This window comes from Mobula birostris, chromosome 2, assembly GCF_030028105.1.
Source record: "Mobula birostris isolate sMobBir1 chromosome 2, sMobBir1.hap1, whole genome shotgun sequence".
In the NCBI taxonomy this organism is placed as follows: domain Eukaryota; kingdom Metazoa; phylum Chordata; class Chondrichthyes; order Myliobatiformes; family Myliobatidae; genus Mobula; species Mobula birostris.
This window is the reverse complement of record NC_092371.1, coordinates 139,329,914-139,357,597: the sequence shown is the minus strand read 5'-3', so window position 1 is coordinate 139,357,597 and position 27,684 is coordinate 139,329,914. Positions and strand designations below refer to the sequence as shown.

The following is a 27,684-nucleotide window of genomic DNA, read 5'->3' as shown; positions in this document are numbered from 1 at the left end:
AAACCCTCATTAATTTTTATAGATGCACCGTAGAAAGCATTCTGCTAGGGTGCATCACAACCTGGTATGGAAGTTGTTCTGTCCAAGACCAGAAGAAGCTGTAGAAGATCATGAACATGGCACAGCACATCACACAAACCAATCTTCCGTCCTTGGACTCACTTTACACCGCACGCTGTCGGAGCAGTGCTGCCAGGATAACAAAGGACACAACCTACTCAGCCAACACACTTTTCATCCCTCTTCCCACCGGGAGAAGGCTCAGGAGCTTGAAGACTCATACAGCCAGATTTGGGAACAGGTTCTTTCCAACTGTGATAAGACTGCTGAATGGATCCTGACCCGGATCCGGGCCATACCCTCCAAATGTCCGGACCTGCCTCTCGTTTTTTTTGCACTACCTTACTTTCCTTTTTCTATTTTCTATTTATGATTTATAATTTAAATTTTTAATATTTACTATCGATTTGTACTCCAGGGAGCCGGAAGCGCAGAATCAAATATTGCTGTGATGATTGTATGTTCTAGTATCAATTTTTTGGCGACAATAAAGTATAAAGTATGGCTCTAGCATAAGCACCTTCAATCTGTATGGATACATCAGAGCTTGGTCCCACTAAACCTTCAGAAATAGTGTTTTGCACTTTAGTATTTCCCTTGATATACTGATTTCAATGTATCCTGCCAAGAAGCCAGTCCGTTCTTTTACTGAGTCCCTCTGTAGTTTTGCTTCTTTTCTTCTCTGTTTGATTAATTGTTGACTTACTTTTTGAAGACTTTCCTGCCCTTCACAGTCTCAATTGAAATGTCCATCTTCTCCACAGTTGTTACAGAAAGTACCGATTGCCTCTCTACACGAGATCCTTTTCAGCAACGTTCCTCTGCATCACAAGTCCTACAAATGGGTCAGGTTTCCCAACGGATGTGTCACGTTTATCTGAAACATTAGAAGACATCAGAGTCAGCTCAGCTCGAAAGCTTTTCACCTCATTACTCAAAAGCTCTATCTCTGTGGCTTCAGGGGTCACTCTAGCAGCAGGGGTTATCACTGAAGACACTAGTTGGTTTTTGGAAATGTTCTGCTTCTCAAACAAGCTTTCTTCCACTCTAACTTCTGAGTAACTCGGCAAAAGATGGAGAAGGGCACATCTTGTGGGTAATTCGAATACATAGAACAATCATGTCATGTGACAGTGTGACCTTCACAACTTGCTCCATCCTCAAGCAATTTCTCTCAGACAGTTGAATGCCCCCTTTGTGGCAGAAACAATGCAGCAGCTTCTCCAACCTGAAAAGGTAGGCAGAGAGCTTCCCTCCTTTCTCCTGGAACGTGTACCTAAACTTTATCGTAAGATCAGCTAAACTTTCAGTAGTGTCGAAAGCATCTTCCAGAGCTTGCAAGTAATTAGCTGATGTGCTTAATCGGTTTTCTGTCTTTAGGAACCTCATCATATCAGCTGGCGGACCCTTTAAACTCTCTACCAATCTCTGTTTTATCATATTATCTGCTCAGCCCAAGCCTCATACTCTTCTTCCCTGTCGAATGTGGACTTGACTCCAGAGAATGCTCCCAGTCTACGAATACCTTGGCTCTCCACAGATACACTTTGGCATTTATCAACCAGTGATGTAATAGCCGAAACCAGCTCAGAATTTAAGTCAACCACTGAAGGACCATTAGACCTTTCACATCAGACAACTCCTTTCAGAGGTGAGTACAACTTCTCTTTAAATTCTCCACCCTCTAAAATATGGACTGCCCATTGCTCCGCCTCTTCAGGTGCCCCTATCTTATCAGGCAGTGCCACTTCAGTTACGTCACTGGTATCCTGGACTAACATAAGATCCTTACCCACTGGTTGGTCAAAGCGCCATTCAATCAGCGTAACTTTCCCTAATACATTTACAAAACTCAGCACTCTGGGTAGCAGTTCATCTGGAATTCTAATATCCACCCTGCTCAGAGCCAAGCAGGACTTGTGGATAACCACTTCAAATTACACCAAACCTTAATCCCAGTGGCATCCTTAATAAAGCATCTTAATTACAACAACTCATTTTCCCCAAACGCTGCTTAAACACACAAATAAAACGCACAATAAACTGCTTAATCAATCCCTAAACAGCATTCACACAGCATCCGATATCTGGGAATAGGCCCCCACAAAAGTAGCCCTCTCACCTGGGCTCAAGCAACAACTTGAGTTGTGAGCTAACTCTGCTAACAGCCAAGTGACTCAGCGGTGAGAAGGACACCTTTCATAAACAATATTCGTCTAGAGTCAGTATGATTTGGAGTTCAACCAAACAGGAAAGTTATGATGCTCTAATTAAGGAACACAGATTGTAGCAAATGCTGTGTAAATACTGCCCATACACAGTTATCAGTAGACCAAAAATGACAGATCATACACCAGCATAAAATTATAAAGAAAGTATATTTACTAAATTTTCAACTTTAACAAACAATTACAGAAAAAGAAGTGAAAAATAAAAAGGCCCATTACAGTTAAACCAGTCCAATGCGCACATGAATGTTGGAGCTCATTCTAGAGTAGTCGGGCGTGTATCCCTTTACTCATGCACTGAACACACAGTCTGCCTGAAAGCACCCAACATATTCTAAACTTCCCTCGAAGACCATCTCAAGTGAACTAGCTCTCTCTCAGGGGTATTGGCCCTTTTGCCTTGGAGCCGTTCATCTGCACAAAGCACTTCTTGCAACAGGGACTCTCCTTCCAACAGCATTCTGCGGCATCTTCCCTCATGCCCCGCTCCTCAGCTCCTGCCAAGACCCCAAACCAGACTACTGTCCTTCAGAAAACTCTTCCCCACAGCTGTCTAGAACCTTCTCTCACATCCTGCAATCCTGATTGGTTGACACAACATTCCAAAATTGGACAACATGGCTCCTTATCTAACTGAAGCCAAAACACGCTTTCCAGCAGGACACACAGCTTTTACAGAAAACTGATAAAATAAAATACCTCACAGCATAGCAGCAGAGATCTTAACCAGGGCATTACATACACTTCAGTTTGAAATTCTCCTTTTCAGACTTCTTTCCTTCCTTCCAATCAGACCATCGGTGTCAGGGTAGCCCCTAATTTGGAACAAAAAATGATTGAGAAAGTAGCCAGGATTCTATTCACTCATTTGGGACACAATACCACTAAGTTAGGGCAGGAGACAGTTGCCAAACAGTTTCTAGCTAGCATCAAATGTGTGCACTTATATGGCCATTAGATGCTACACTATTTTTCGAGCAAACAGTTTTTAAAAGGCTTCACTTGCATGTGTTTGTGTTCAAAAAGCAGTGATTTTTGTCATTGATAGTTGGCGAGAAATAAGGAGTTAGGCAATTCAGAACCGTTTTGCTCACTATAGTTTCAAGCATTCAGGCTTGGAGATGCCAGAAATGCTGGGAGTGAAAATGAAATGATTTCAAGACTTCAACAAGTTAGGGACTATGAAGACTTTGAAGGTACCAACAATCATTTTGAATATTATGTTTGGCTATGACCCATGCAGAGAGAGAGATGCTGAAGTGGGTCAACAGTTCACTGCTTTGAGAACTGTTGCAGAATTCAAAGGAGAAGAAAGACAATAAATGCTAGGTCAACCAGGCTGTAGGTTTTCAGAAGTAAAATAGCAGAGTTGTTTTAAGTTTAAGGGAAACTGCAACAACTCCTTTATTGTCCTCCCAACACAGAACATAAAGCACGGTAAAAAACCTTCACGTAATTATGTCACAAACAAGAGAAAATCCACAGATGCTGGAAATCCGAGCAACACACACACAAATATGCTGGAGGAACCTGCCGAAGGGTTTCGGCCCAAAACGTCGTCTGTACTTTTTTCTATAAATGCTGCCTGTCCTCCTGAGTTCCTCCAGCATTTTGTCTGTGTTGCAAGTAATTATGTCATCACGTCAGACCAGACTCTTAAAATGAACCCCAACTCAATATTTGTGGCTGTGAATTATGCATGTGTTTCCACCCATTACATTAGCCTACACAAGCCCCACAGAATTCATTAAAACCAGCACTGTAAGCCTGTCCAGAGCTTGGAAGAGCCACCCCGGCTCAGGTCCTACGTTCCAAGGATAGAGGAACAGCAGGTGTCTCTGGCTCATCCAGAGCTGTGTTGACACACTCATGCTCATGTCGCGATGCCAGGGGCACGGTAGCAGAATCCCCCAAACCTTGGTGGGTGGTTTAAGGCGAACTACCGAAATACATTCAGGTTTACCCCTCCTATCTATGATAAAAGTCTTTTCTTTCCATTCCAAGGAGTGGAACGGGACATCGTAAGGGGGCCTAAGGAGATGCTGGCGTCCATCATGGTGGAAAAGAACAAACACGGCGGAATGTAGACCAACAGGAACCGAAGAGTGCTGAATGCAATGATGGGAGGTAGGAATAGGTGCAAAGGAATTGAATTTACTGAGGAGGGCAGAGAGTGGTTGAGAGGCCAACCAGGCGGTTGTGGTGTCAACTGAGCCATGAACAACTTTTGGGGCTGTTCTGAGCCCCAGCAGGATCCACAGGAGATAATCATGCCAACACTCATTGATCAGGGAAGCCCTCAGAGCAGTTTTAAGGACTGCTGGTGATGCGCTGTGATGTGATGTAGTCTAAAGCCAAGGTTCTGGGCCATCACAGCCCAGAGGTCTGAAGTGAATTGGAGACTGTGGTCAAATATCAGATGGGGTGCCAAACCAAGCAACCCAGATGCTGATGAACACCCGAGCTACGTCTGTGAGATGACCTCTGGTCACCTGGTAGTATGGTTACCACGGTAAAGAGGTGCATGAAACCTCGGGTGGGGGGGGGGGAAGAGGACCGACAAGGTCCACATAGACACGGTCAAACCATCACTGAGGGACCTCAAAAGGTGCCAATGTCACTTGAACCTGCAGTCCAATCACACACCCTTTCTAAGGCTGTGCCACAGAAACCTTAGTGCAACCAGTTTCTGAGAGGCCTTCTGGCACAGATGCGAGAGCCCATGTATGGAGTCAAATACAGTCTGCTTCCAGTTTGCGGGCACTATGGGGCAAGGACGACTAGTTGAGATATCGTACAGGAGAGAAACCCTAACTTCCCTGAACTTAACGTCAGCCAACCACAGGCCTGTGACTGCTGTTCAATAAGCCTGGGCCTCTGGGTCAGTAGCTTGGTCAGCTGCAACGCCGGCATAATCAACCCCTATGTGTATGGCCTCAACAGCTAGCCATGACGATACTTTTCCCTGAGGTGTTGTATGTTAGTTGTGAACTGATATGTATGCCAGGTGGCATTGCGGCCATGCAAACCAACAGCAACCTTTAGAAGAAAATGAAAATAGCGGACAGCCAGAAAGAGACTGGAAGCTCATGGTCAAACATGCTGTACTTCCTTTCAGGGGGACAGAGCTGCCAGCTAAAGAAGGCGAGCACTGCCACAAGCCTCCGACCAACAATTCATGCACAGCACCCACAGCATGTCTGAAGCATCAGTAGTAATTGCTATAGGCGCATTGGGGAGCGGGAGCACCAGTAGGGTCGCGTTGGAAAGAGCTTATTGAGGCAGGGAAAGGAGGAAGAATAGTGCACCACTGCCTGGCTAAGTGTAGATTATCAGCCATTTTAGCAGGCTCCCTATAATCCTTCATGGGTGCATTAGCGAGGGCAATGAGAATCTGATCAGGCATTTGCTGCATGAAGAGCTCTTTAAAAATAAATTAAAGATGGTGATTCCCAGGACAGACAGCATGTGGTCCATTAGCTCTGACAGTTTAGCATCGCTGAGGCCAGGCAAGGAGAGCAACTATTTGGCGTGCACAGATTCAGATAGTCCAACAGTCTGTAAAAGGTGAATTTTCAGTGATCACTACTTAACGTGTTCAGGCAGGTGCTCTAGTAGACTCACCACTCTCGCAGCCGTGGAGGTCTGAGCAATGCTGCCATATGTTGTCGGCAGAAATTTGTCACAGCGCCAATTGTGCTTCGGCTTGTACAAACCGATCAATGGCATTTTGCTTCCAAATCTCCAGCAGTTTCAAAGTGACTGTATTGCCAACATGTTCAATAACTCAGGAATTATCCTGGAGCATCGGGGTCATCAATGCAGGTTTTCGCAAATAAAACGGCATAAGGCGTTAATGTTTCAGAAAAACCATAACAACTAATTTACTGTCCTCCAAACACTGAACACAAAAAGCGCTGTATTAGAACTTCACGTAATACGTCATCACATCAGACCAGCCCCTTAAAGTGAACCCCAACTCAATGTCAATGGTGGTGAAATATGTACATTTCCATTAATCACATTGCCTTACAGGATCAGCAAAATGGTGGGAGTGGGACTGGCATGGCCAAATTGCTGAATTGTGTTTGCGAGGCTGTCAGCTATAAGTTCATGGACTACTGCTGTAAGATCAGAGATGCTACCACCTGATTCCAATTGTCTCCGGTGAGCTGCTGAGCAGTTGCTGTGAGGGGTAACACCCATTCCTCCAGCTGAGACAGGGCTTGTTGAACTGAGATTATCTGTCACACTGCTTTGGCCAATTCTACCAATGCAGATTCGACCACCAGTAACTTCCCCTCTACCTGGCAAATGAATTTCACAGCTAAGGTCAGCTGTCCTCTCTTTGCTGGGTCCTCTTCCATGATCAAGACTTGCTGTCAAAACATTCAGATATGGCCCAAGTGTGGAGCATAAGAGAGATAATGAAGCGGCTCAGCGGTTCACCGGCTTTAATGAGAACTGTTGCAGAATCTAAAGGAAAAGATAAACAATAAATTCTAGGCCAACAGGGCCGTTAACTAAAACTTTCAAACTGGAAGTTAACACCAACACTGCGACTGGAAGCAATAATCAATATTAAATAAATGCCACTCTTTGATAGAGTCAGTCGAAATGGGAGTCTTCTTTCCTGGACAAGGATGAGGGTTAGCAGGGAGCATCAATGTTGCTGTGTTTTTGGTCAAGTCTTGAAAAGAAGGCAGTTAAATACCATCATAATGGAACAACAATTAGCTGGAAAGTGCAAACTCATGAGTGCAATTGTCGAACTTATTGCACAGCCTGCCTACATGTGCCCAAAGACCCCGCAGCAGAGTCTGTGGTTGTGACAGTTACAATGAAAATGAAGATTTGGAGGAAGCAATCGTTGAAAGCATTGTATGAAGGCAGTCCATATCTACACTAGGTATCTGCATTAATTTTGTTCATTTAGTCAATCAAAAGAAACAGGCAGAGTACATTGGATAAAATTCTCTGTTGATAACTATTAGGAACTAATACAGTTTTATACTACTGTAGTAGCATTGATAGTGTTTTAATTTGTTCTGTATTTAATTTAAATATATAATTTTTTACTCTGCTAAATAGTAACTTGTCTTCTTTTTATCCATTTTTATGTATTTCCAAGAAAACTTTAGCTAATTGTGGCTGCCGCTCAACTGGGCCAATAAGTACTGGTCCTGACGTGTCCCAATTATCTGGAATCCACTGCACATTCCTCTGATGTACACATTTACCATGCTATATGCAACCATTTAATACAAAGTGATTGCTTTTATAGCTGAGTTTTTGATCACATTTCTCTGAAGAGCTTCCATTCAATTTATTGCATTAACACAAATGCAATATGAATAAATCTTAATTTTATTGAAAGTTGGTTTGGGTTTGCCATACCACTTCATTGATCAATTATTCATCCTAAATGCAGAGCTAGATTACACATACACCCAATTAGAATGCAGTCATTCATGAACTAAATAATGGACAGTGTGTGGTCACACATTTTTCTTGTTAGAATTTTGGGCAGTAGGAAAAATGATCTGTCTTGTGTTTATTGATCTCATTACTGGAGTTTCGGTATCAGTGGATCATACTAATTTGTTCTGGTCTATGCCTTCATTAGCCTGGCCTGCCTCCACTTCCCTTTAAAGGGATCTATGCTTTACTATTTAGCTGTTGTTTTCTGTGTTCCCAACTAGAGTTTAGCCTTCCTGGATCTTTCTCACCTCTTGAAGATCTGGGCTTAACTACTGGCATTTTGTGGATGAAGATAATGAAGAGCACGTCACCTTCAATGTTAGGGTGTTAGTTTATAGGCAGTGGGAAAATGATCCCTCTTAGGTTTATTGATCTTGTTACTGGAGATTTAGTCTCAATGGACCCTGCCACTTTGATCTGGCCCATGCCTTAACGTGCCCCCAAGGTAATTCATTGGTTGTTTTATTTATGACAACATTTTCAAACTTGATTAGATTCTTTTCTTGTTTCTACAGTAGTTAATTTAACAGTAATGTGTTAGCTACCTGTCAATGAGTAATATCGGCAGAAACTTCCTTTCCAGCAAGAGCAGCTAGACGTTGTTTTGCAGTCGGTTTCTTCAAAACTGTCGGAAAGAGTAACAAATTGACCAAAGTGCAGAAAAAAACAGGTTCCAGGAATTGTGTTAGGCACGTGTTAAGAGAGGTGCCTCAAAAAGCACTGTAAGTACCGTAATAATTGTAAGTTTCAGTGTTTTGGATCCTGAAATCTAGTGTGTTCCAGTCAAACTCATGGATAATGCAAAACCAGAACAGGCATTTTAATGCAAAGAAGTACAATAACAAAATACATAAGGGTGCCAGTGATTTTGTAAATGGTATTTAATGGAGGTAATATGCACTTAGAAAAAAGTTGTTGACCTAAATATTCCATGAATGACGTAATAATTAAGGGCGACTTTATGTTCAACATAGTAACACTTAGTAAAATCAGATAAGGATAGCTAAAAGTTTTTATACTACATTCCCTGATATAGTATTTTCTTCAGAGGTTAATAGTTTAATTTTAAACAGAGGGGTATATTTTTATAAAATTCATAAAAAGAAAACAGCCTATTTGGAACTTGTGGAACAGCAGCAGGAGGAAGTATTCAGTCTGCCAGGGCCAAACTGCCATTCCACAGTGCAGCTGATTCCTTAGCTCAATCCTAGTTTTTTTTCTACTAACCCTATATCCTTGATCCACTGGAAATATGTTCATTTTTCATTTTAAATATACTCATAGAACATTGATCATGGAACAGTACTGGCCCTTTAGTCCATGATGTGCCATCCTTTTAACCTACTCTAAGATCACAATTCTACTTGTCCCTCTCACAGTGTCCTCCACTATAAAGCATGTGCCTATCTAAGATTCTCTTAAATACTCCTAATATTTCAACATCAGGTTGTCTGCAATAATTTGAGATCGACAACTCCAATGATTCATAACTGTTGGGCCCAGTAAAATAGTTACAATGCTATCAAATTAATACAGTAATCCTTAATGATCTGAATTATGTTTGTATCTTAACATGATTGATCAGAATTAAAATTCAGTTAACCAAGAAAATCTAGAATTAAAAGGATTCTACTACAAATTGACTAGAATGCTATGGAATCCATTGTTTCCAAGTTTCTTCACTCAAAGTGTGGTAAATCTGGAACCCTTTAACCAAAAGAGCTATGGAAGCTCAGTCATTGATTTTATTCAAACTGAGGGTGATGTTGATTGTAACATGCAAAGTCCTAGAGTCTTGATCATAAGATGTATGTGGAAAGTATGTTTCCTCTTGTGAGAGATCTAGAATCAGGATTCCTGTTTAAAAGGGATCACTTATTAATGAAAAACACGATGTGAAATTTGTTCAGAATTGAGTTTGAATGTTTGGAATTCTCCTTCCCAAAGAGCAATGTAGTCTTTGAATACTTATGGGGAAAAGTCAGTGAGATGCTTGACAAGCAATGGGTGAAAAGTTACCATGTGTATACAAGAATGTTAAATTGATGTTACAGCCAGATCAGCTGCGACCGTAACAAATGGAAAATCAAGCTTGAAGGGCAGAGAGGCCTGCTCCTGATACTAATTCATATATTCCCATGTTAAATTTGTGGATATTAGCGGATTTGATGGCTAACACGATATGGGTATGGCAGGTAAATAGTGTTTAGGAAGATCAGCCCTGATCTCGTCGAATGGTATAGCAGACATGGCCTACTCCTGCTTCTGCTTCTTATATTCTGTTCTGATCAACAATCACCACTTTGATACATCAACAGTTTTTTTCCCCTACAGATACTAGGTATTTCTAAAATTGTATGTTTCCAGTGTCTGCAGATTTTCTTCTGCTTTTCTCTTTGCAGCCAAATAACTTTGGAGTTTTCTAAATCATCTCTGTAGCATCATATCCTAATAGGTATATTCAGTGCATTTTTAAACAAAGCTATTAAACAACTTGTTTAACTTCCTGTAATTTATTGGGAAAATAATCTACACTTACTCAAAAGTGACAGGTTATTGCATATGTAAATCATAACCATAATGATTTTTTTGGCTAGACACAATTAGCTCATTAAAGCTTACCCCAAAGAGTGTTAAAGTCATAATTGTGAGCAGGCTTTATGATTTATGGCACATAACCAGGGGTGGTATGGGATTTCCTGGAAGGGCATTGGCGTTTTCTTTCGCTCTAATTTCTTACAAGAATCACAAAGCTGGCAACACTTGTGCTGCTTCATGCTTCTAACCGCCTTCCCCACCTTCCTCCCTAAAAGTTTTGTTTTGTGGCAGGAGTTCGTTAGAATGTTTTATGGTTGAAAAGCTTCCAGCCAAAGAAGCTGGGCAAATGACGGGCAAGAAGCACAGAAGGAAAAGCGATGCGACTCAACTAAAACCTTGCCTCGATGCTCAGGTGCAAACCGGCAGGCGTGTGAATCAGGGAAACATGCCACCCGGCGCAGGTAAGAAACTGGGCGCGCACAGGTCCCTGCCCAGCCCCGATGCCCCCTCTCTACCTGCGGGCCCTGTCTTGTGACTAACCCCCACCCCAGCACCGTCCACTCCAATATGCACGCGACTTCCCACCCCCGGCCCTCAACGTCACGCTTCCCCAGGGTGAGGGAGCGGGCGCGAGCTGCACGTGCGAGGCACCGGGGGCGGGAGAGCCGGGGGGGGGGGGAGTGTTCGTGCCGAGAGCTCCGGTACCTTTTGAATCGGTAGGGTTCCACTCAGCGACAGGCTCGGGGAGAGTGAAGGAGTGCCTAAAGCACAGACCAAACAACGACCTTCCCAGGGTGAGGGTGACGGGGAAGCGAGAGAGACGGAGTTGCCACGGTCCAAGCAATATCAGATTGGGGAGAAATCCCACCCCGCTGGTCCCCGGGCTATTTGGCGGCGCGCCCTAACCGAGTTCGAGGGAGAGGTGATGGAGGGCTGCAGGCCCATGGACGGCACTTTCAGGTAGGTGTGAAGCGGGCGCGGCCCCGGCGGTCACGTGGCGGCCGAGCCCCAGCGGTTGACGGCGGGCGATTCAACTACAAACACCTGGCGCCGCCCGGCCGTGGGCAGCGCTGGCACCGTCGGCCGAATCTCAGGCTCCAGGGAAGTTGGTGGTGGTGGTGGCTGGCTGTGTGTTGGGTCGGTGGTGATTCTCGGGGGAGGGAGAGAAACAGAATGAAGCTGGAGCGATGAGACTGCGTGAGCGGGTCTTTGACCGAAATTAAAGCAAGCACCGGCGGATGTGCCGGGATTGTGGATGAAACGTAGGGATTCCCACCACCCCCAACCCCCACAGCCAGACACACGATGATCGATGTCATCATGAAATAGCAACCTGAAGCTTGATTCTGCTTCCCTCTCCATAGATACTACTCGACCCTTTGCGTATTTTCAGTAAATCTTTCCATTCTTGCGTTTTCTTTTAGGTACAGTGTAATAAAAGTATGGTGTCCTAGTGTAGGGTTTCCCTCCTAAAACGCATACAGTTCCTTTCATTCCCCCATAGATGCTGCTGGATACACTGATTGTTTGGTTTGTTGCTCCAAATTCCAGCAACTGCAATCTCTTCCGTCTCCGTGTAAGCAAAACATTGCGGATCATGGAGACCCTAAATTAAACTAAAGAATCCTCTGGAGGTGAGGTTAGATTTGCACATTGGCAAAAACCACCACTCGCATTCTTGTTTACCGACCCTGACCACCTGATGAAGCAGGGAACAGACTAGTGTGGATGCAGTGTTGGTGCAATTAATATCTTTTGTAAATGTTGGAAAGTTCACTAACTATTTAAATATTCATTGAATTGAGTCGTTTTACTTGCAGGATAAAAGTTTGTGGAAACTCAACTATTTTGTTGCTTGGTTAGCCGGAGGGGAACTTTTTTGGCAGAAAATGTAACAACTGGGGGTTCCAAGTAGGGTGACAGTAAAATGCTTGTACCGGTTAAAGTAATCCAAGGTGAAGTAATATCTTCAAACTGGGGGGTAGGGGACGAAGAAAAGTGGAGGCAAAAACAAACGGGGAAAACGACGAATACGGAAATGAGGAAACCATTGTTCAAAAAAGAGGAAGAAAAACAATAGACTGAAGACAAGATTGTTATAAAAAAAAGTTTTGAAGAACTGACACCGAATGCAAAACAAAATGAGGATAGTGATCAGATGAGTGCGACCGTCAAATGTAATAGTTGATTCAAGTTCTGTTCTAGGAACAAATAAACTAGTATGTTTTCATACTCCTGGCAGAACTAACTGCATTGGAAATAGACATTGATCACGGAAGTAATATGACCATAGTTTGTCATAATACAGGTGATTTTTAAAGCGTCAATGTAGACTAAAGTCGGAAGGAACGCGGAAAAAGGAGCAAATCTAGACTTTAAAACTTGGAATGACGAGTCTTTGGAGTACTGTTTTGGAGAAATAAATGTCAATTAATCCAAAATAATAATTTAAGTATTACAGACGGCTAGAGATTAAACGTTGCACGCAGATTATTTTGTGAACACCCAGAGAAATTCACAATGTATTATTTATCCATTTATATGATAGATGACCACGAATATGTTTGGAACAAGTAATCAGAGAAATTACTTGTTGAACTGTGGACGCTTAGTGGTAATGTGGTCTGTGCTTAGGAATTTAATTTGAAGTGAAATTGCTACCCACGAACTGCAGTCAATCTCTGGAAACCTTTTGTGTTTTAGCGTCTCCAATTGTTTCAGACAGAGCGTTATTGTCCCGTTGCATTACACACGTGCCAGGAGTGCGCAGGGAAGAGAAAGTGTGTTGCAGTGATCCAAGGTCCCAAATTACGACATGCATTAAATTTGTAATTATCGTCACGAATAACGTATCTGACGGTGCTACTCTATCCGATCACCACAGAATCATACTTGAATTGTATAACGAAGAAAAATGCACAATGCTGAGTTCTGGTCAATACATTTTAAGCGATAGTTTTGAAAACATTCCGTTCTGATTGTGATTTTTTCAATGACTTAATCGTACATTTCAGAAGACATCAAAAGCAATATGTATGTTTGTTTTACTATTTTGTTTTTCGTACTAAGAGGTTTATGAACAAAGGACCCTCATTACTCCATATTTTGGTTTCATTGCAAAACTAGGTTGCGCCATCTATGGAATAAGCATTCGTCTTTTTTTCAATATACGAAAAGCGCCATCTAATCTCTTAAATGTGGAGTTTGCATTACTAGTTGTATCAATAATTTATATATATATATCATACTTCCAATAAACTTTACTGAGCAATGGTAATTACATTTAAGGTACATAAACCACCTCCCTTTTCCAAACACTCAAGTAGCATTTCACTTTAGCGTGAAATGCTACTTGAGTGTTTAGTCGACATGTGTGCGACTGACTTTCCTTCTGCAGGAGAAAGTAATTGTTTTAGAATGACATAGTAATAGCAACAGGGATCCCCCACCCCCCACTGATGTCTGTATTGTGTGTGAGACTTGACAGATGAAGAACAGAAGTGCATTATCTATACTTGTTTACTTTCTAAAGCTGGTGGGGGGGGGGCGCTGCTGGCGCTGCCTTAGCGGGGATTGCAGGAAAAAGGCGGGTTTACGGAGAACCGCCAAGATCACAAGTGCGCCTGCGCATTACCTTGACACTGGTTTGGGCGCGAGATTTGGCGGGAGGGGAGGGTCCAGGGCTTTGTTTGTAGGAATCTGTGTTTACAGAGTGTACACTTTAATCTCAACTTGCTTCCTCCTCGTGTGAGTTTGGGTGATCACTTGCTGCAACACTTCTTCCGCACTCTCTTAGAAACTCATGGCTCGGCGGCCACGGAATAGGTAACTATTATACGTTTTGGCTGCTGTCTGATGAACAAAAAATTATTATTGCAGAAAGAGGAAGAACTTTCACTTTAATTTGGTGAGGTTTACACTGTGGTTAGAGAAGAAGACTTGTTAAATGGTGAACTAGAAGTTCGGTCCTGTTTAGATATCTTATGTAGTTAATTTATGAATGGATCCGGAGCCGTGTACGTTTAATTTGCTGATAGCTTCTGCAATATACTTCAACCGTAATTAAAACTGGGTCAAATTAGATTATAAATCGCTGCCTCAATTTATTCTAAATTATGTATTTGTAGTAGATTTAAAAGGTGCAGAACTTCAGTTCAGTCATGTGCACAGTTTCTGAATAACAAATGATACAGCGTTAAGATCTTAAAAAAATCAAGATTGGTCATTTGATGAAATCATGAAGTCTTCAAAAGACAATTTACATTATAGGTCTCCAGAATATTGAATATGGAACAGTTTAGTTAGTTTTAACTGCACTATTAATACTTGTCTATCGACACATTGCTTATAGAAAAGTATTGACTGGTCCGTGTTTGTGTTTAGTTTATATTGTAGTTTCGCAGTCGCTATGTTCATCATTCACCGAACTCTGCATGAGTGCAAGACAAGCATGATATTGACAAAATCTAATGTGTTCACGCATGGAGAAACTTGTAACTAGTTCTGATCAATGCAGTAGATAACATTTTTATTGTTTTCTTCGTGCACGAGCAAGAAAATGACACGTGGATATTAATTTGTTGCAAGCTGTATGCTACTGCTGAATAACAAAATATTAAGCTGGTTGTTGAATGTATCACTAGAAGTTGAACTTGGCAAAGACTCTGACCTAGGTTGTCAATAAGTTTTAACACATAACAGTGACAGTGCCAGAAATTGTTCAGTTCTCTTTCTCGAACTTGACCATTCGTCCATGACTAAGTAAATTGAGTATATCAGATAGTTTATCGTCATTAAGGTCCATATAAACCGAAATGGGGAACAATGTCATCTACCCGAAGTGTTTGAAATATGACAAAAGGTTCTTGGTACTCGCGACCGGCGGAAATTCCATTAGGCCGATATTTTATTGAGATAAATGAGTCACCAAAAAGATTTTTTAAGAATTTCGGGACTACATGGCTGTAGTAATGCGGCACGTTTCAAGTTAATGTAGCAAGCTTTTGTTCACGCACGAAAATACAGATCTGAGAACTTCACGAGTTAAATCAGTCAGGGCCGGAGTTGTGTTTTAGCGCATGAACTGCCGAGTTCGTGGTTTATTGAGCTTTCATTTATGGGTCACTGGAAAAACTATCTAAAGTCTCGTAATTTAATGTAAGAACGTTATGATCGCGATATTATGAACTCAGCAATAGCTTTAAAGTTTCACCATTTACCACATTGTCGCCAACGTATTGCTTTAGCGTTATTTTTAGAAGTACCTATAACCAAATGGTTCATTAAAGATTCTTCAATTACATTTAAACTACCCGTCATTGCGTTTGAATCTTTCGGTCGGTTGCGCGTGAGGTTTAGTATTAAGGATGATATCCCGAGTAGAAAGAGGTCAGATAATATAAATTTACTGTAATTTTCCTGTAAGCTTGGGCATTAAGATAAATATCGTCACCTGTTAACCATTACTATGTCAGGATATATTGATTTGGCCCCGAATGCAATAATAGGAATGTTTCTGTTTCTAATCATAATGCCTCCCAAGTTAAAAAAAATGTAAGTTTGTATTGAATTGTAATTTATGGTGTAGAACATGTATTCTCAGTACCGAGCCAGAATACAAAAAAACTTTTAATGTTTCATATCGAGTCCAAGTAGTATGAAATTCATTGCGTATTTCAGTCCCTGACATTTTTAACCAAGTTAATTTTTTAAACTGCTGACCAGTGACAAAGTTTACTATCCAAAAACAAATCTAGAGCAATAAAGTAATTTTGCAACATTACATGGCACTTAAATATAAACATTGCAAACGAATATTTGTATTCAAAGGCATTAAATTAAATGGAAGTCTTGGATAGTAGAGTTAATACCAGAAGTTAAACATTTTTTAACAGCCAAACTCCTTGAATGGGTTTTAGCTCTCCAGTGCATAGTTTCATTTGGGTAGAGGATTTGACTGTTCTTGCCTCTACCACTAGATGGAGTAACCTACCGGGATAGAGAGAAGGGAAAATAATTTCTTCAGGAATAATGCCTCCTTTAGGCTGAACGACGAGATCTCATGCAATTAATAGCGCAATTAGTATTCACGTAGTTGTGGAACGCAGAACTAGACCCTTAGTTTAATGCATTTGAGGATGGAGCATAAGGAATAAAAGCAGTAAGTTTTCTCATTTGTTAAGATAAAATGGATCTTATTTATATTGAAGGGAATGCAATTTTATGTTTTTAAAACCTGAGAATTTGCCTTCTAATATTGCAAAATAGGCTAAAATATTTAATAGGGAACAGATATTCACATATGGATTACTCTATAGCAGAGTTAACCACTTAAATTAATGAAATGACTTGAAATCAGAAGAGGTATTGTTTAAGCAGCATAATTATCAGATTTATATACATTTTGTAAAAGAAGATGTTGTAATTGTGTTGTCTGTACCATCCACAAGGGACCTTCTCTCACCCATTCATTGCTGGTTTACAACTTGCTGATGTGTGTTTATGTGATACTAAATTACAGTGCATTTTGTCTAATTGGGCCATTGGTTAATTGGAGCGGCCATTCATTTGGGACAACACTTAAAGAACAAAAACTAAATAGAGGAAATAGCCAGGATCCCCTTAATTTATTTGGAACACTATGCCTTTCGTTGGGGCTGAACAGTTTTTAATTAGCATCAGTTGCGTGCACTTGCATAGTCATTAGACACCTCACTGTGCTTAGAGGGTTCAGTTTTTTAATAGCATCAGTTGTGTGTGCTTGTGTTCAAAAAGCAGTGATTTTTGTCACTGATAGCTGGTGTGAAGTAAACAGTAAGACAATTCAGAACTGTTTGCTCACTGAAATTTCAAGCATTCGGCCTTAGAAATACCAGAAATGGCGGGAGTGAAAATGAAACAATTTCACTTCTTCAACAAGTTAGGAATTATAAAGGTATCAATACCCATCTTGAATGTTACAATGAAAATGAAGATTTGGGGGATGTAATCGTCTAAAGCATTGTATGAAGGCAGTCCCATTATCTGAACGAGGTGTCTGTACAGATTCTGTTCATTTACAGCCAACGAAATACACGATAGATGGATTCCTCTGTCAATAACTATTAGGGACTAATACACAGTTCTATGGTAAGGTATTGGAAGTGTTCTAGTTGTTCTGTATTTAATTTAAATACATAAATTGTTACTCAGTTAAATGGTGGTTTGCCTTTTTTATACTTTCAGCTAATTGGGTTAAAATGTACTGGTCCCAATGTGTATCAATTAACTGGAATACACTGTATTTTCCCATTTTTTTCTCTACGTTTTGTAGGGAGACTTGACGATAGTTAATTTTTCAAATGATACTGCAACCCAGTTTTGGATTCAGATTGTAGATATTGCTCTGGATATTTACCCATGCATATGGCATATGAGTACATAAATAATTCTGGGGTTAGATTTCTCTATCCTCATCTTACATATTAGCATATTTCTTGATGACTTTGCTGAAGTTAACATTTTTAGATATGATACTTTATCATAAATTTAATAGAATTTGATGGCTAAGGATATCATACATGACTAAACTGAATTCTTCATCCTCATGTGCATGATCACTTAAGAGCTTATGGCAAGTTACGAGTAGACAATTATTTAATAAAAGTTCAGTATTTTCCTTCCAACCGCAAGGTCAAAATTCATGCTGGGTATCAAAATGGTCATTATTAATCAGAAAGGGTTGCGTGTGCATATTTGTCAGGGGCTCAAGGTTATTTTTACTGTTTAGATAATACGTAAATATATTTGTACTATGTCTTACAAGCTACTATTTAAAATCTTCACATGGAAAAAATATACCAAAAGTTATTCGTTTGGAATGGAATCTTTGGAACTATACAATTATAAATGCAAGTATTTCCTACTTAACAGCCATTTTCAGCTTGCATTTCTTGACACCAATGCAGATGGTGTAGCTTCATTTTATGGAAGATCACACTACAGTTTCCTAGGAATGTTATCCCTACCACCATCATAATGTGGGGATTACCTATATTATGGGTACATTTGTTGTACATATGATGGAAACTGGGGAAATAAAGGTGTTGTCTAATTAATAACAATGTTTTATTTGTAGTTTATACAGTAGTGATGAGGAGGAAGAAGAGATTGAAATGTTTGATCATGATTATGATGGTCCCCAACCAAAGTCTTGTAAACGCCAGTTAAGTAAAACACGATGGACACGTGAAGAGGTAAGTCAAGATTGACTGAATGCAGTAAGATTTTCTTTTTAAAATACCTAATTGGAAGATGAGTTCATATTAATAAAATAATTTATTAATTGCACCTCAATTGTATTAATTACATTTTATTCTTGAAGTAAAAGTAGTATATTCCCAATGAAGCAATAATCACATACATGTAAGATACTAATGCAGGCATAATCAACAGCTATTTTGCTTTATTCAGAAAGCTTAGAGCTTCAGTTTGCAATTTTAATTATTCTGTGCAAATAAGCTACAAGTGCAACCATTTGCTTAATATTTTAAAGGATGAAAAGCTGAAAAAACTGGTTGAACAACATGGAACGGAAGACTGGAAAATTATTGCCAACTTCCTCCCTGTAAGTACTACTTTCTGTAGTGTGTAAGTATAAATAAAATAGTTTTGCTAAGTAAACGTGAGCCAGGATTCTGATTTATTGTTTTGGGAGTTAAAGTAACAGATATGTTAATTATGTAAGGCTAATGCATTAACATTGTACAGCAGTCATCTAAAAATAGTAAATCCAATTACCTTACATCTAATATGTGGCAAAACTGTTGAAAATTATGTTTGCTTGATAACACTGAGTTTAAAAATATATTTTAATTATTATACAAAAATTTTAGATTTCTTAGAGATGGAAGAAAAGCTGTATGCAATTTATAATCCTTAAATGGTTATTTAATTTTTAGGTTATTTAATCTCACTTTCACCACATAATTGTATATATTACCACCAAGCACCTGGTAAACTATCTGACACCTGACTTACTGCAGCTGTTACTTTGAGATTAAATGTAGTTTGATGAAGTTAAGTGTTGTGAAAAATTAACTATGAACAAACCTTGTAATGGACAATGCCAAAAATTGATAAAATACCATAGTCCATTTATTAATAAAACATTCTTTTGCGGGTGTTAAGGGAAAATAAATGCTGAAAGCTTTTGAGGTATGCAGTAGCTAGACTGGGTTCTTGCTCATATTACACGTTTACATACTTCAAAAGTGAAATGCAGAATTGAAACTTGTCTGCTGAGTATTGTCTTGAATTAAAGCCACAAAGTGATGTGCATTCTCTTGAAAACTTTAAAACATTAGAATTAGTTCCTGTATTTCTTTACAAATCTAGAACCGGACTGATGTGCAGTGCCAACATCGATGGCAAAAAGTTCTAAATCCTGAACTCATTAAAGGTCCATGGACAAAAGAAGAAGATCAAAGGGTAGGGTCATTTTGTAAAATGTTCAGCATTTAATTTTTATGCATTTTGGCACTTCACTGAAATAACCTAACAGTCACCAGATGCTCAGCAGTCACGATGAGGGAAATGACAAACGATATCATATGTTTCTATAGAGGAATGCAAGACCTATTTCTTAGAAAGAGTTCGACCCATGCTATTCTACTACTCTCTAAAATTTGAGCTTAATATTCATGAATCAGCCCCTACCAACAAGCAACCATTCTGGGCATCTCCATAATTGCAACTGGCATTCCAGGTGGTTTGTTACCACTTTTGAAATAGACTGCTATTTAAAATTAACATTAAGTTAAATGTTAATGCAAAACCCAACTAAATACAAAACTTAAAAGTACCCCCATCAAATTGAGCTTATGTACTTGACTAAAATGATACTTCATAGAACTTGGCTCCATGCATTAGCAAACACCTGCTGTGTATATGGTCCAAATATAATCAGGTGTAACCCAGAAGTACTTAAAGATGGATGCTTAATGTTGCATGTTAAGAGCTCTTTTCCTTCTTGGAAACTTATTTTACATAACATGGGTAATACATTAGAATCTGCTTGTTCTTCATTCATATGTTTTGATATATAGGATTTACTTTTGTTCGGTCAAAAATCAACAAGTAAATTATTGGCGCCACAGTAGCGTAGTGGCTAGCACCATGTTATTTCAGCTCAGGGCATCGGAGTTCAGTGTTCAATTCTGATGTCATCTGTAAGGAGTTTGTACGTCCTCTCCATGAATGCATGTGTTTTCTCCAAGAGCTTCAGTTGCCTCCCACAATCCAAAGATGTTCTGGTTAGTAGGTTAATTGGTCATTGTAAATTGTCCCATGATTAGACTAGGGTTAAATTGGTGGGTTGCTGGTAGTATGGCTTGAAGGGCTGGAAGGGCCTTTTCCACACTGTATCTCTAAATGAAATTAAAATAAAATATATATTATTTTAAGACAAAATAATAAATTATAAACAATTGTTATTGCTTAAAACTTTAATTTACAAGGAACATTCCATAATTCAGAAAACAAACGATTCTTTCGTTGCGGTGGGGTTGGTGTGGTTACTTTCCTAGAAAGCTGATCTTATTGTAATTTTCCATAATATTATCTGGACTCGCTATAAAAATGTTAAAATAATATGTCGATTTTTTAACATATTTTCGCATAAATTTGAAGGGAGTTTTTTTTTAGGTATTGAGTTGTGAATTCCATAAGGGAAGATTTCTATAACCTGTACAGCTGTAACGTGGGGAGGGATCGCCTATAAATTTCAATTTGCATAACTTGGTTATTTCCTTTATAAAACTTAAAAATATTTATTGTAGGTAATAGAACTTGTGCAGAAATATGGTCCAAAGCGCTGGTCTGTTATTGCAAAGCATCTAAAAGGGAGAATAGGAAAACAATGTCGAGAGCGGTGGCACAATCATCTAAATCCTGAAGTGAAAAAAACTTCCTGGACAGAGGAAGAAGACCGGGTTATATATCAAGCACATAAAAGACTTGGAAATAGATGGGCAGAAATAGCAAAGCTACTTCCTGGAAGGTAAATGTTGAAAACGAACCTCCTAAAAATAGCCTGAAGTCTTAATGGACCAATGAAAAGTTAGTCCTAAGGTAAAGTACTGAATCTTAGGATTTAAAGTGCCATACTGGGATCTTTAGAACACTGCAACATAAGGTGACAAATCAAGTTACAATATATGATTAAAGACCTTGTGTTAGAATGGATGGTAGAGACAATATTCTGTAGAATGCTGAGAGATTATTATTTGGATTGCTTATGTATTATTTGCAAAAGTAAAATGAATTCAGAAATTACAATTTATATTTGTCAATATTAAACTAAGGAACAGTGTAATAAGGGCAATAATGAACAAAATATTTCTGTAGACAAGAATGGCAGATAAAATGTCAAGTGGTGAGTGCAAAATATTGCAGAATGGTACTAAAATAGGTTAAGGAGACAACAAGCCTTTGCAGTTCTACCCTACAACTTCATTGCTCGGCTACTGCCTGGTGTTGATGGCTCATCTGACAACTATCCAGCTAATAGCTCTTAATCTTTGCTGATTTAGTTGAGAAAGTGAAGCAAATTGTAAATCAAGTGCTTTAATTAAGCACGTCCTTGTACATTTCCCAAACCCAAGTTTCCTTGTATATATGCATCACTATTTCGTGAAATTTGTAGTTATTGTTCGTATTGTTTTCTTATCCCCATACAGACAGGGATAGCATTTATAAGCATATAATTATTAAGGATAGAGTTTTAGGATGTGTGACCATGCTAACAATTTCTAGTGAAAGGAAAATGCAAATACTCCTTTAGTCATTTTCAGGGGATAAAAATAGTAACTTTTGATGGGGAAGTGTCTGCATTTTAGATTTCAAATAATCATACTTGTTTCACTGTAAGTGAGCATGTTCCTATGATATATATCATTAGGGTCAACTAGCTGAAATCTTTTACTTAATGAGTCTTGGGTTGTTTGAATAATGTATCAGTTTCCATTCGTGGATATAGATGTTCAGTTTACTGCCATTATAGTAGATTTTTAGAAAGAACATAATGACATTTTTCCATAGGTTGTTGGCCTACCATGATACAGCCAAAGCCTTTTGATTTAGTAGCATATTATTATCTGTAATTGTTTTTGGACAAGTTGTTGAATTATGTGCATCTTCAAATTGTCTGTATGTAGGACAGATAATGCTATCAAGAACCATTGGAATTCCACAATGCGTCGTAAAGTAGAGCAAGAGGGCTACCTCCAGGAGTCTTCTAAAACAAGCCAGCCGCCAGTTACGACGAATTTTCAAAAAAATAACCTTATTATGGGTTTTCCACATACGTCTCCATCTACCCAGTTATCAGCTAGTCAGCCACAAGTCAATGGTGACTATGCATACTTTCATCTTCCTGATCCACAAGAGGTAGGATTTTAGGATTTTTTCTTGTGCTTTTCAGTAACTGCCAATCATACCTATGCTGTACTATATGCATGTATTAATGTTAAACAGTTAGCATAATAAAATTCATTCACTAACTTATTCAGGAATGAACTTTGTATTAAATATTTCTGATTTATGTTACAATTCCATTATTAAGTTTAAAATGCTTCCTGTCCTTAAGAAAGGGTATTTCTAGGTATTTGATTGCAAGGTGGTAATAAAGAGTCAGATCTACGATTATATCATTTTCTTGAAAACCTGTTGAGCATTGCAGTTGCATTTGTTATTAAAATTATCTCGTATTCTGAGTACGTGTGTGTGTGTGTGTGTGCCCTTAACTCCTGGTGGAGTCGTGGGGGCGCTGTCATGACAAGCTTTTGGTATGCTCATCATACAGCGTGTCTTGGCATCTGAAACCTGGTGGAGCCCATCCCTCTCCAGGAATTACTTTTATGTATATACAAACGTACAAATAATTCAGAAAAAAAGCAAAAATTCATTTAGTCTTGATTTAGCTCTTTTGTGACTTGGTTCAGATTACCAATCAGATACCCTATCCAGTTTCTCTGCACGTGAATATGGCCAATGTTCCTCAACCAGCCACTGCGGCTATTCAGGTAAGTTTAATATTTCTTTCACCTAATCACCTCGATGTGAGTTATTAACACTGTTGTGCTTTTTGTTATTTTTCAATAATATGATCTAAAGCTCTACTTTAGAAGTTATTTATCCTCTCTATTTTAGCAGCTAGGTTTTACCATTTATCCTCAAGGAAGTTCATTATAAGTTGGGTTGGTTTTTCACGGTTGCCTTGGCCTCAGCTTTGGTAGCTGAAGTTTGGAAGTCTTAATCAGTGTAACGTCATATTTAAAATCATTTCCTTTGATCGCTTCTTTCTTTTCCCTCAACTCTTAATTTCAGAGACACTATAATGATGAAGATCCTGAAAAAGAAAAAAGAATAAAGGAATTAGAGTTGCTACTAATGTCGACTGAAAATGAACTGAGAGGGCAGCAGGCATTACCAGTAAGAATGTCACTGTGCGGCTTGGATAAAGGGCTAGCAGCTTCACTCCAGTGCTCTTTCCTTTCCTCTCTTCCTCAGAAAGGCTCTATATTAATTTCATATCCTTAAAGTTAAAGCTGAAATCTACAAAGCCATTGTAGAGCAATTGCATATTTTGCAAAAAGTCTTCAATATTGCAGAACCAACAGGTACATATTGCACAAAGGCATTGAAATATATTTATTCAGAAGCATGTCAAAAATTTCAAGTTTGACAAAGTTAATCTAGAGCCAACTTCTAGATCTAGCTTTTGCTTTCAAAGGCTTTGCTCTTTTTTGCATTGTATTTCATCACTTGTATTCATTTTTTAACTTGCATGTTTAGTGTTTACGCCATTGTTTTTAAACTGTACATTTGGTTATTTACACATTATATACATTACACATGGCTGGTCAAATTAACCCATTTTGTTTAAGTTATTAGCAAATAGTGATGCATGACACAGAATCTGGCATTTTGATCGGATAATGTGTGATCAGTATTTCAGTTGTAAAAGTGCTGGTTTTGGTTTTACTGTACGTGGTAAAAGCCAGATAAAACCAAGTGAAAATAAGTGGCCAGCATGATTGGGATTTCGATGAGGATTGTTGATGCAATAGGTCTGCATGAAAAATAACCTGCATGATAATATACATAGCTATACTAATAGTTTACATTTAGAAACTACATAAAACTGATTTACTTTAAATGTTTATTTATCACTTCTTCCATCACCTGACTATATATTAAGCTTATCTCTAATTTCTTCTCTATTTTCTGATAATTTTGATTTGCGCACCTCTGTTGCGTTGGTGTGAGCTGTACCATCAAAAAGGGTTAGATGCAGTAATTTACTGCAACAAAAGCAACTCTAACTCAACATTCTAAAATGGCCTGCACTAGAATTTTAACTAGTACAAGAAAATACTCCTAGAACACACTTTATAAACCATATGTCATCCCAATATTATCCCTGATTAGATCAAAGCTCTGATGATTATTCACTTACATTATTAATTAATGAGGACATTTAAACATAGTTTGTAATATTTTAATCGTCTGCCTTTTTCTTGTTGAGGGAAGAAAAAGATGAGTTCTAATTTAGCTAGCAGAGCAACAAATTGTATAGTTCTTTACATGGGGTTTCAAATGCAATTTACAAGAATCATGCAAGTGCTAAAAAGCTTCTGGTAGTATCTGATTCAATCATATGCAGTTGTATTGCTGATTTCCTTTACTTTCCCACTTCTGCAGACTCAAACTGCTGATTACTCCAGCTGGAATGGTACTGTAGTCATTGATAATTCAGGAGCTCACAACAGGAGCCTGGCCATTACTTGCATAGGGGAACATCGACAACCTGGACATCCACCTCATAGGGATCTTGGTTCCTTGCCAGAAGAAAGTGCGTCACCAGCAAGATGTATGATTCATCCTAATGGAATACTCTCACCTTTAAGAAGTGTTCCACACTCTGATTACACAGAAGCACTTCAACTACTAGACTCAGTGAGTGATATTTTTTAACAGCTTGCAGTTAATGACTACTGGATATATACTTACAATTCATGTTAATATGTAGAATTTGCATATGTAGTTAAGTTTACTTGGCTGTTAAAAGGTGGAATATGAAATTATGTATAATGGATTGCCTAGTAGATCACTTCAAAAATCTTTCATTACAATAATATGCATTTATCTTTAACTGTATGGTGTGACATTTGAGATAAACATACAATAAATTATGCTGGATTGAAATCTGCAAGAAATAATTTCTATCAAAGTTTATAGAAGTTTAGATTGGCTACTTGTTATATACCCCTCTGGGAAGGAAAATTGGATAGGATGCAAAAACAACAAACTAGTAGGAATTGCTTATTTTGCTATTCTGCCAATGTTGAAGGTTCTGTTCAATTTGACTTTCTGCACCCTGAATCAAGTTACACATTTAAATCTAGAATGTCAATTTCCTTAAATGAATGCAGATAGATTTGTGCTAAATATATTGCATTCAGAAAAAAACAGATGAGATCAGCATAAACTGTAAAAGGATGAGAGAGAAACAAGTTTATATGCAACTCAGTTGTTTTAGTTATATAGTTACATTACTAAAATCTCAGAGCAAAAAAAAATTTTAGAGATCTTTTTAAAAAATTTTAAAAACTAGTTGAGAAAAGAATATCCCTAGCAAGTTTTATTTTAACTTTGAAGGTTAGTTACATAGGTGGCACTGTTCGACATTTTTAGATTCGTGCCTCCCAAATCGTTTCAGGATCCATCTACATGGGGTGAACTCAGCAGTTTCGACTTACTTGAAGGGGAAGACAGCACACCTAGCAAAATTGTTCCAGCAAAAATCACACAGCTTCAGCAAAAAGGAAACAGCGTTCGCCAGTGCGGAGGACATACTAGCGCAAGCCTAAGTAAAAGCCTGGTTTGTCAGGCCTCCCCTACTTCGCTCAGCCCATTCTCTCCTTCAAAGTTCTGCACTCCACCAACAATCCTGTGCTGCAAAAAGAAAAGCCATGCTAGCCATTCATTTAATGGTGATAGTAATTGCTCCACATTAGCTGACTTCAGCTGCTCTACTCCCAAGTGTGCCCATGTTAAAGGTCTTCCTTTCTCTCCCTCACAGGTAGATCAACATATATTACTAATACTTCAACGGACATGTAATGGTTAACAATTTAGAAACTAATTCTGTGGAACAAATGACTAATCACTTTTATACTCACTGATTTGACTATGTATTTTTAACCTACTCACTGCTGTCCCTATGACCACTCTTCTCAGATCAGCATTGTGCTCATTATACTTTCAGTTTTGCGCTTAATTGCCAACTTTATTCACAGAGTTTTTCTTTTCCACTTTATATTCAATTTAGTCTTAAGTTGTGTTTCCCGTAACTAGGATGTGAATCCTTCTGATTTCTAGATACAACATTTTTTAAAATTATTATTACAACACAATCCTTATTGGTACATTTAATTTGCATATTTTTGGCTAATATTCTAATATTAAATGTTTATTGTTAAGTTTATAAAAAGCATAAATGAAGTAAGGCAGATAAATCAGTTTACTATCCCAGTTTCTGTGTAGTCAGGCAAAAGATGATGAGGCACTCCTTGCACCTGCCTAAGTGTGATCAATAAAGTACAGTAAGAGAATGTGAGTACTTTGGATTAAACTGGATTCCTTTTACCTGGACCTTCATTGGGATTCAAAGTATGCCTGGTGCAGGTATGCCTCAAGAGAGCAGGTACATTGGATAATCCATGGATATAGAGAACATCTTAAACTAAAACACCTTTTAGAACCTTGTGAGACCTCGATGTTGCATGCTACATGAAGGAAACACAGCAGTCAGCAGGAATGCTAATCTGTGATTGGGATTGGATCTTTGAAGATTTGGGAGCAACTGAGTTTATATTTTAACTAGGTTATTGCAAATTAGGCAGCTTCATAACATTCCAGAAAATTAAAATAAGTTGTAGAGGTTTCATTGGTACAATGCTGCTATAAATATAGTAGCTTGCACCAATTGGCTGATTTTTTTGGGGAGGGAGTACCTATGTTTTAACAAAAGGATTATAGTTATTCAAGTGTAAAATGTTCCCCAAAATAATTCATTAAGTATCTAAGTATTGTCCTCCTTTCAAAGTTTTATTTATTTTTTTAAGCTTTTATGAACATCCATGAAAGTTATTATCATGTTACTGGAAACAGAACTTTGCATCCTTGGGTGTTGCGTGATTGCATTCAGCCGTAATTTTAATTACTTTGTGTGCACAATTGACAATCATATCTGTTATAGGCTCACTGTTACCTTGGTTTTTGTTGATGATGCTTTATAATTTTCTTTTTGATTGCATTAGTTCACTAGAATGGC

General features: G+C 38.7%; 1 protein-coding gene and 1 long non-coding RNA gene across 10 annotated transcripts in view; one reads left to right on the top strand and one right to left on the bottom strand.

The window, feature by feature from the left end:
* Nucleotides 1-916: 916 nt before the first annotated feature.
* Nucleotides 917-8,387, bottom strand: LOC140191791 (uncharacterized). The gene is made up of 3 exons (XR_011883925.1): nt 8,315-8,387; nt 2,988-3,103; nt 917-937 (listed from the first exon to the last, which is right to left on the bottom strand). It is a non-coding gene; the product is annotated as an uncharacterized lncRNA (long non-coding RNA).
* Nucleotides 8,388-10,701: 2,314 nt separating this feature from the next.
* Nucleotides 10,702-27,684, top strand: part of myb (v-myb avian myeloblastosis viral oncogene homolog) — a 32,398-nt gene continuing 15,415 nt past the window's right edge. For 2 of the 9 annotated variants that reach the window (XM_072249471.1, XM_072249488.1), the window contains exons 1-10: nt 11,012-11,267; nt 18,424-18,541; nt 18,841-18,912; nt 19,683-19,775; nt 21,125-21,345; nt 22,502-22,733; nt 23,288-23,368; nt 23,673-23,777; nt 25,050-25,304; nt 26,068-26,430. In XM_072249471.1, coding sequence (XP_072105572.1) covers nt 11,233-11,267; nt 18,424-18,541; nt 18,841-18,912; nt 19,683-19,775; nt 21,125-21,345; nt 22,502-22,733; nt 23,288-23,368; nt 23,673-23,777; nt 25,050-25,304; nt 26,068-26,430 — 1,575 coding nt within the window. In that variant the 5' untranslated portion in view covers nt 11,012-11,232. Of the gene's footprint in view, nt 10,769-11,009; nt 11,268-14,030; nt 14,133-18,423; nt 18,542-18,840; nt 18,913-19,682; nt 19,776-21,124; nt 21,346-22,501; nt 22,734-23,287; nt 23,369-23,672; nt 23,778-25,049; nt 25,305-26,067; nt 26,431-27,684 lie in introns of those variants that run through there. The other 7 variants (XM_072249496.1, XM_072249511.1, XM_072249481.1 and 4 more) reach the window with 7 other exon arrangements.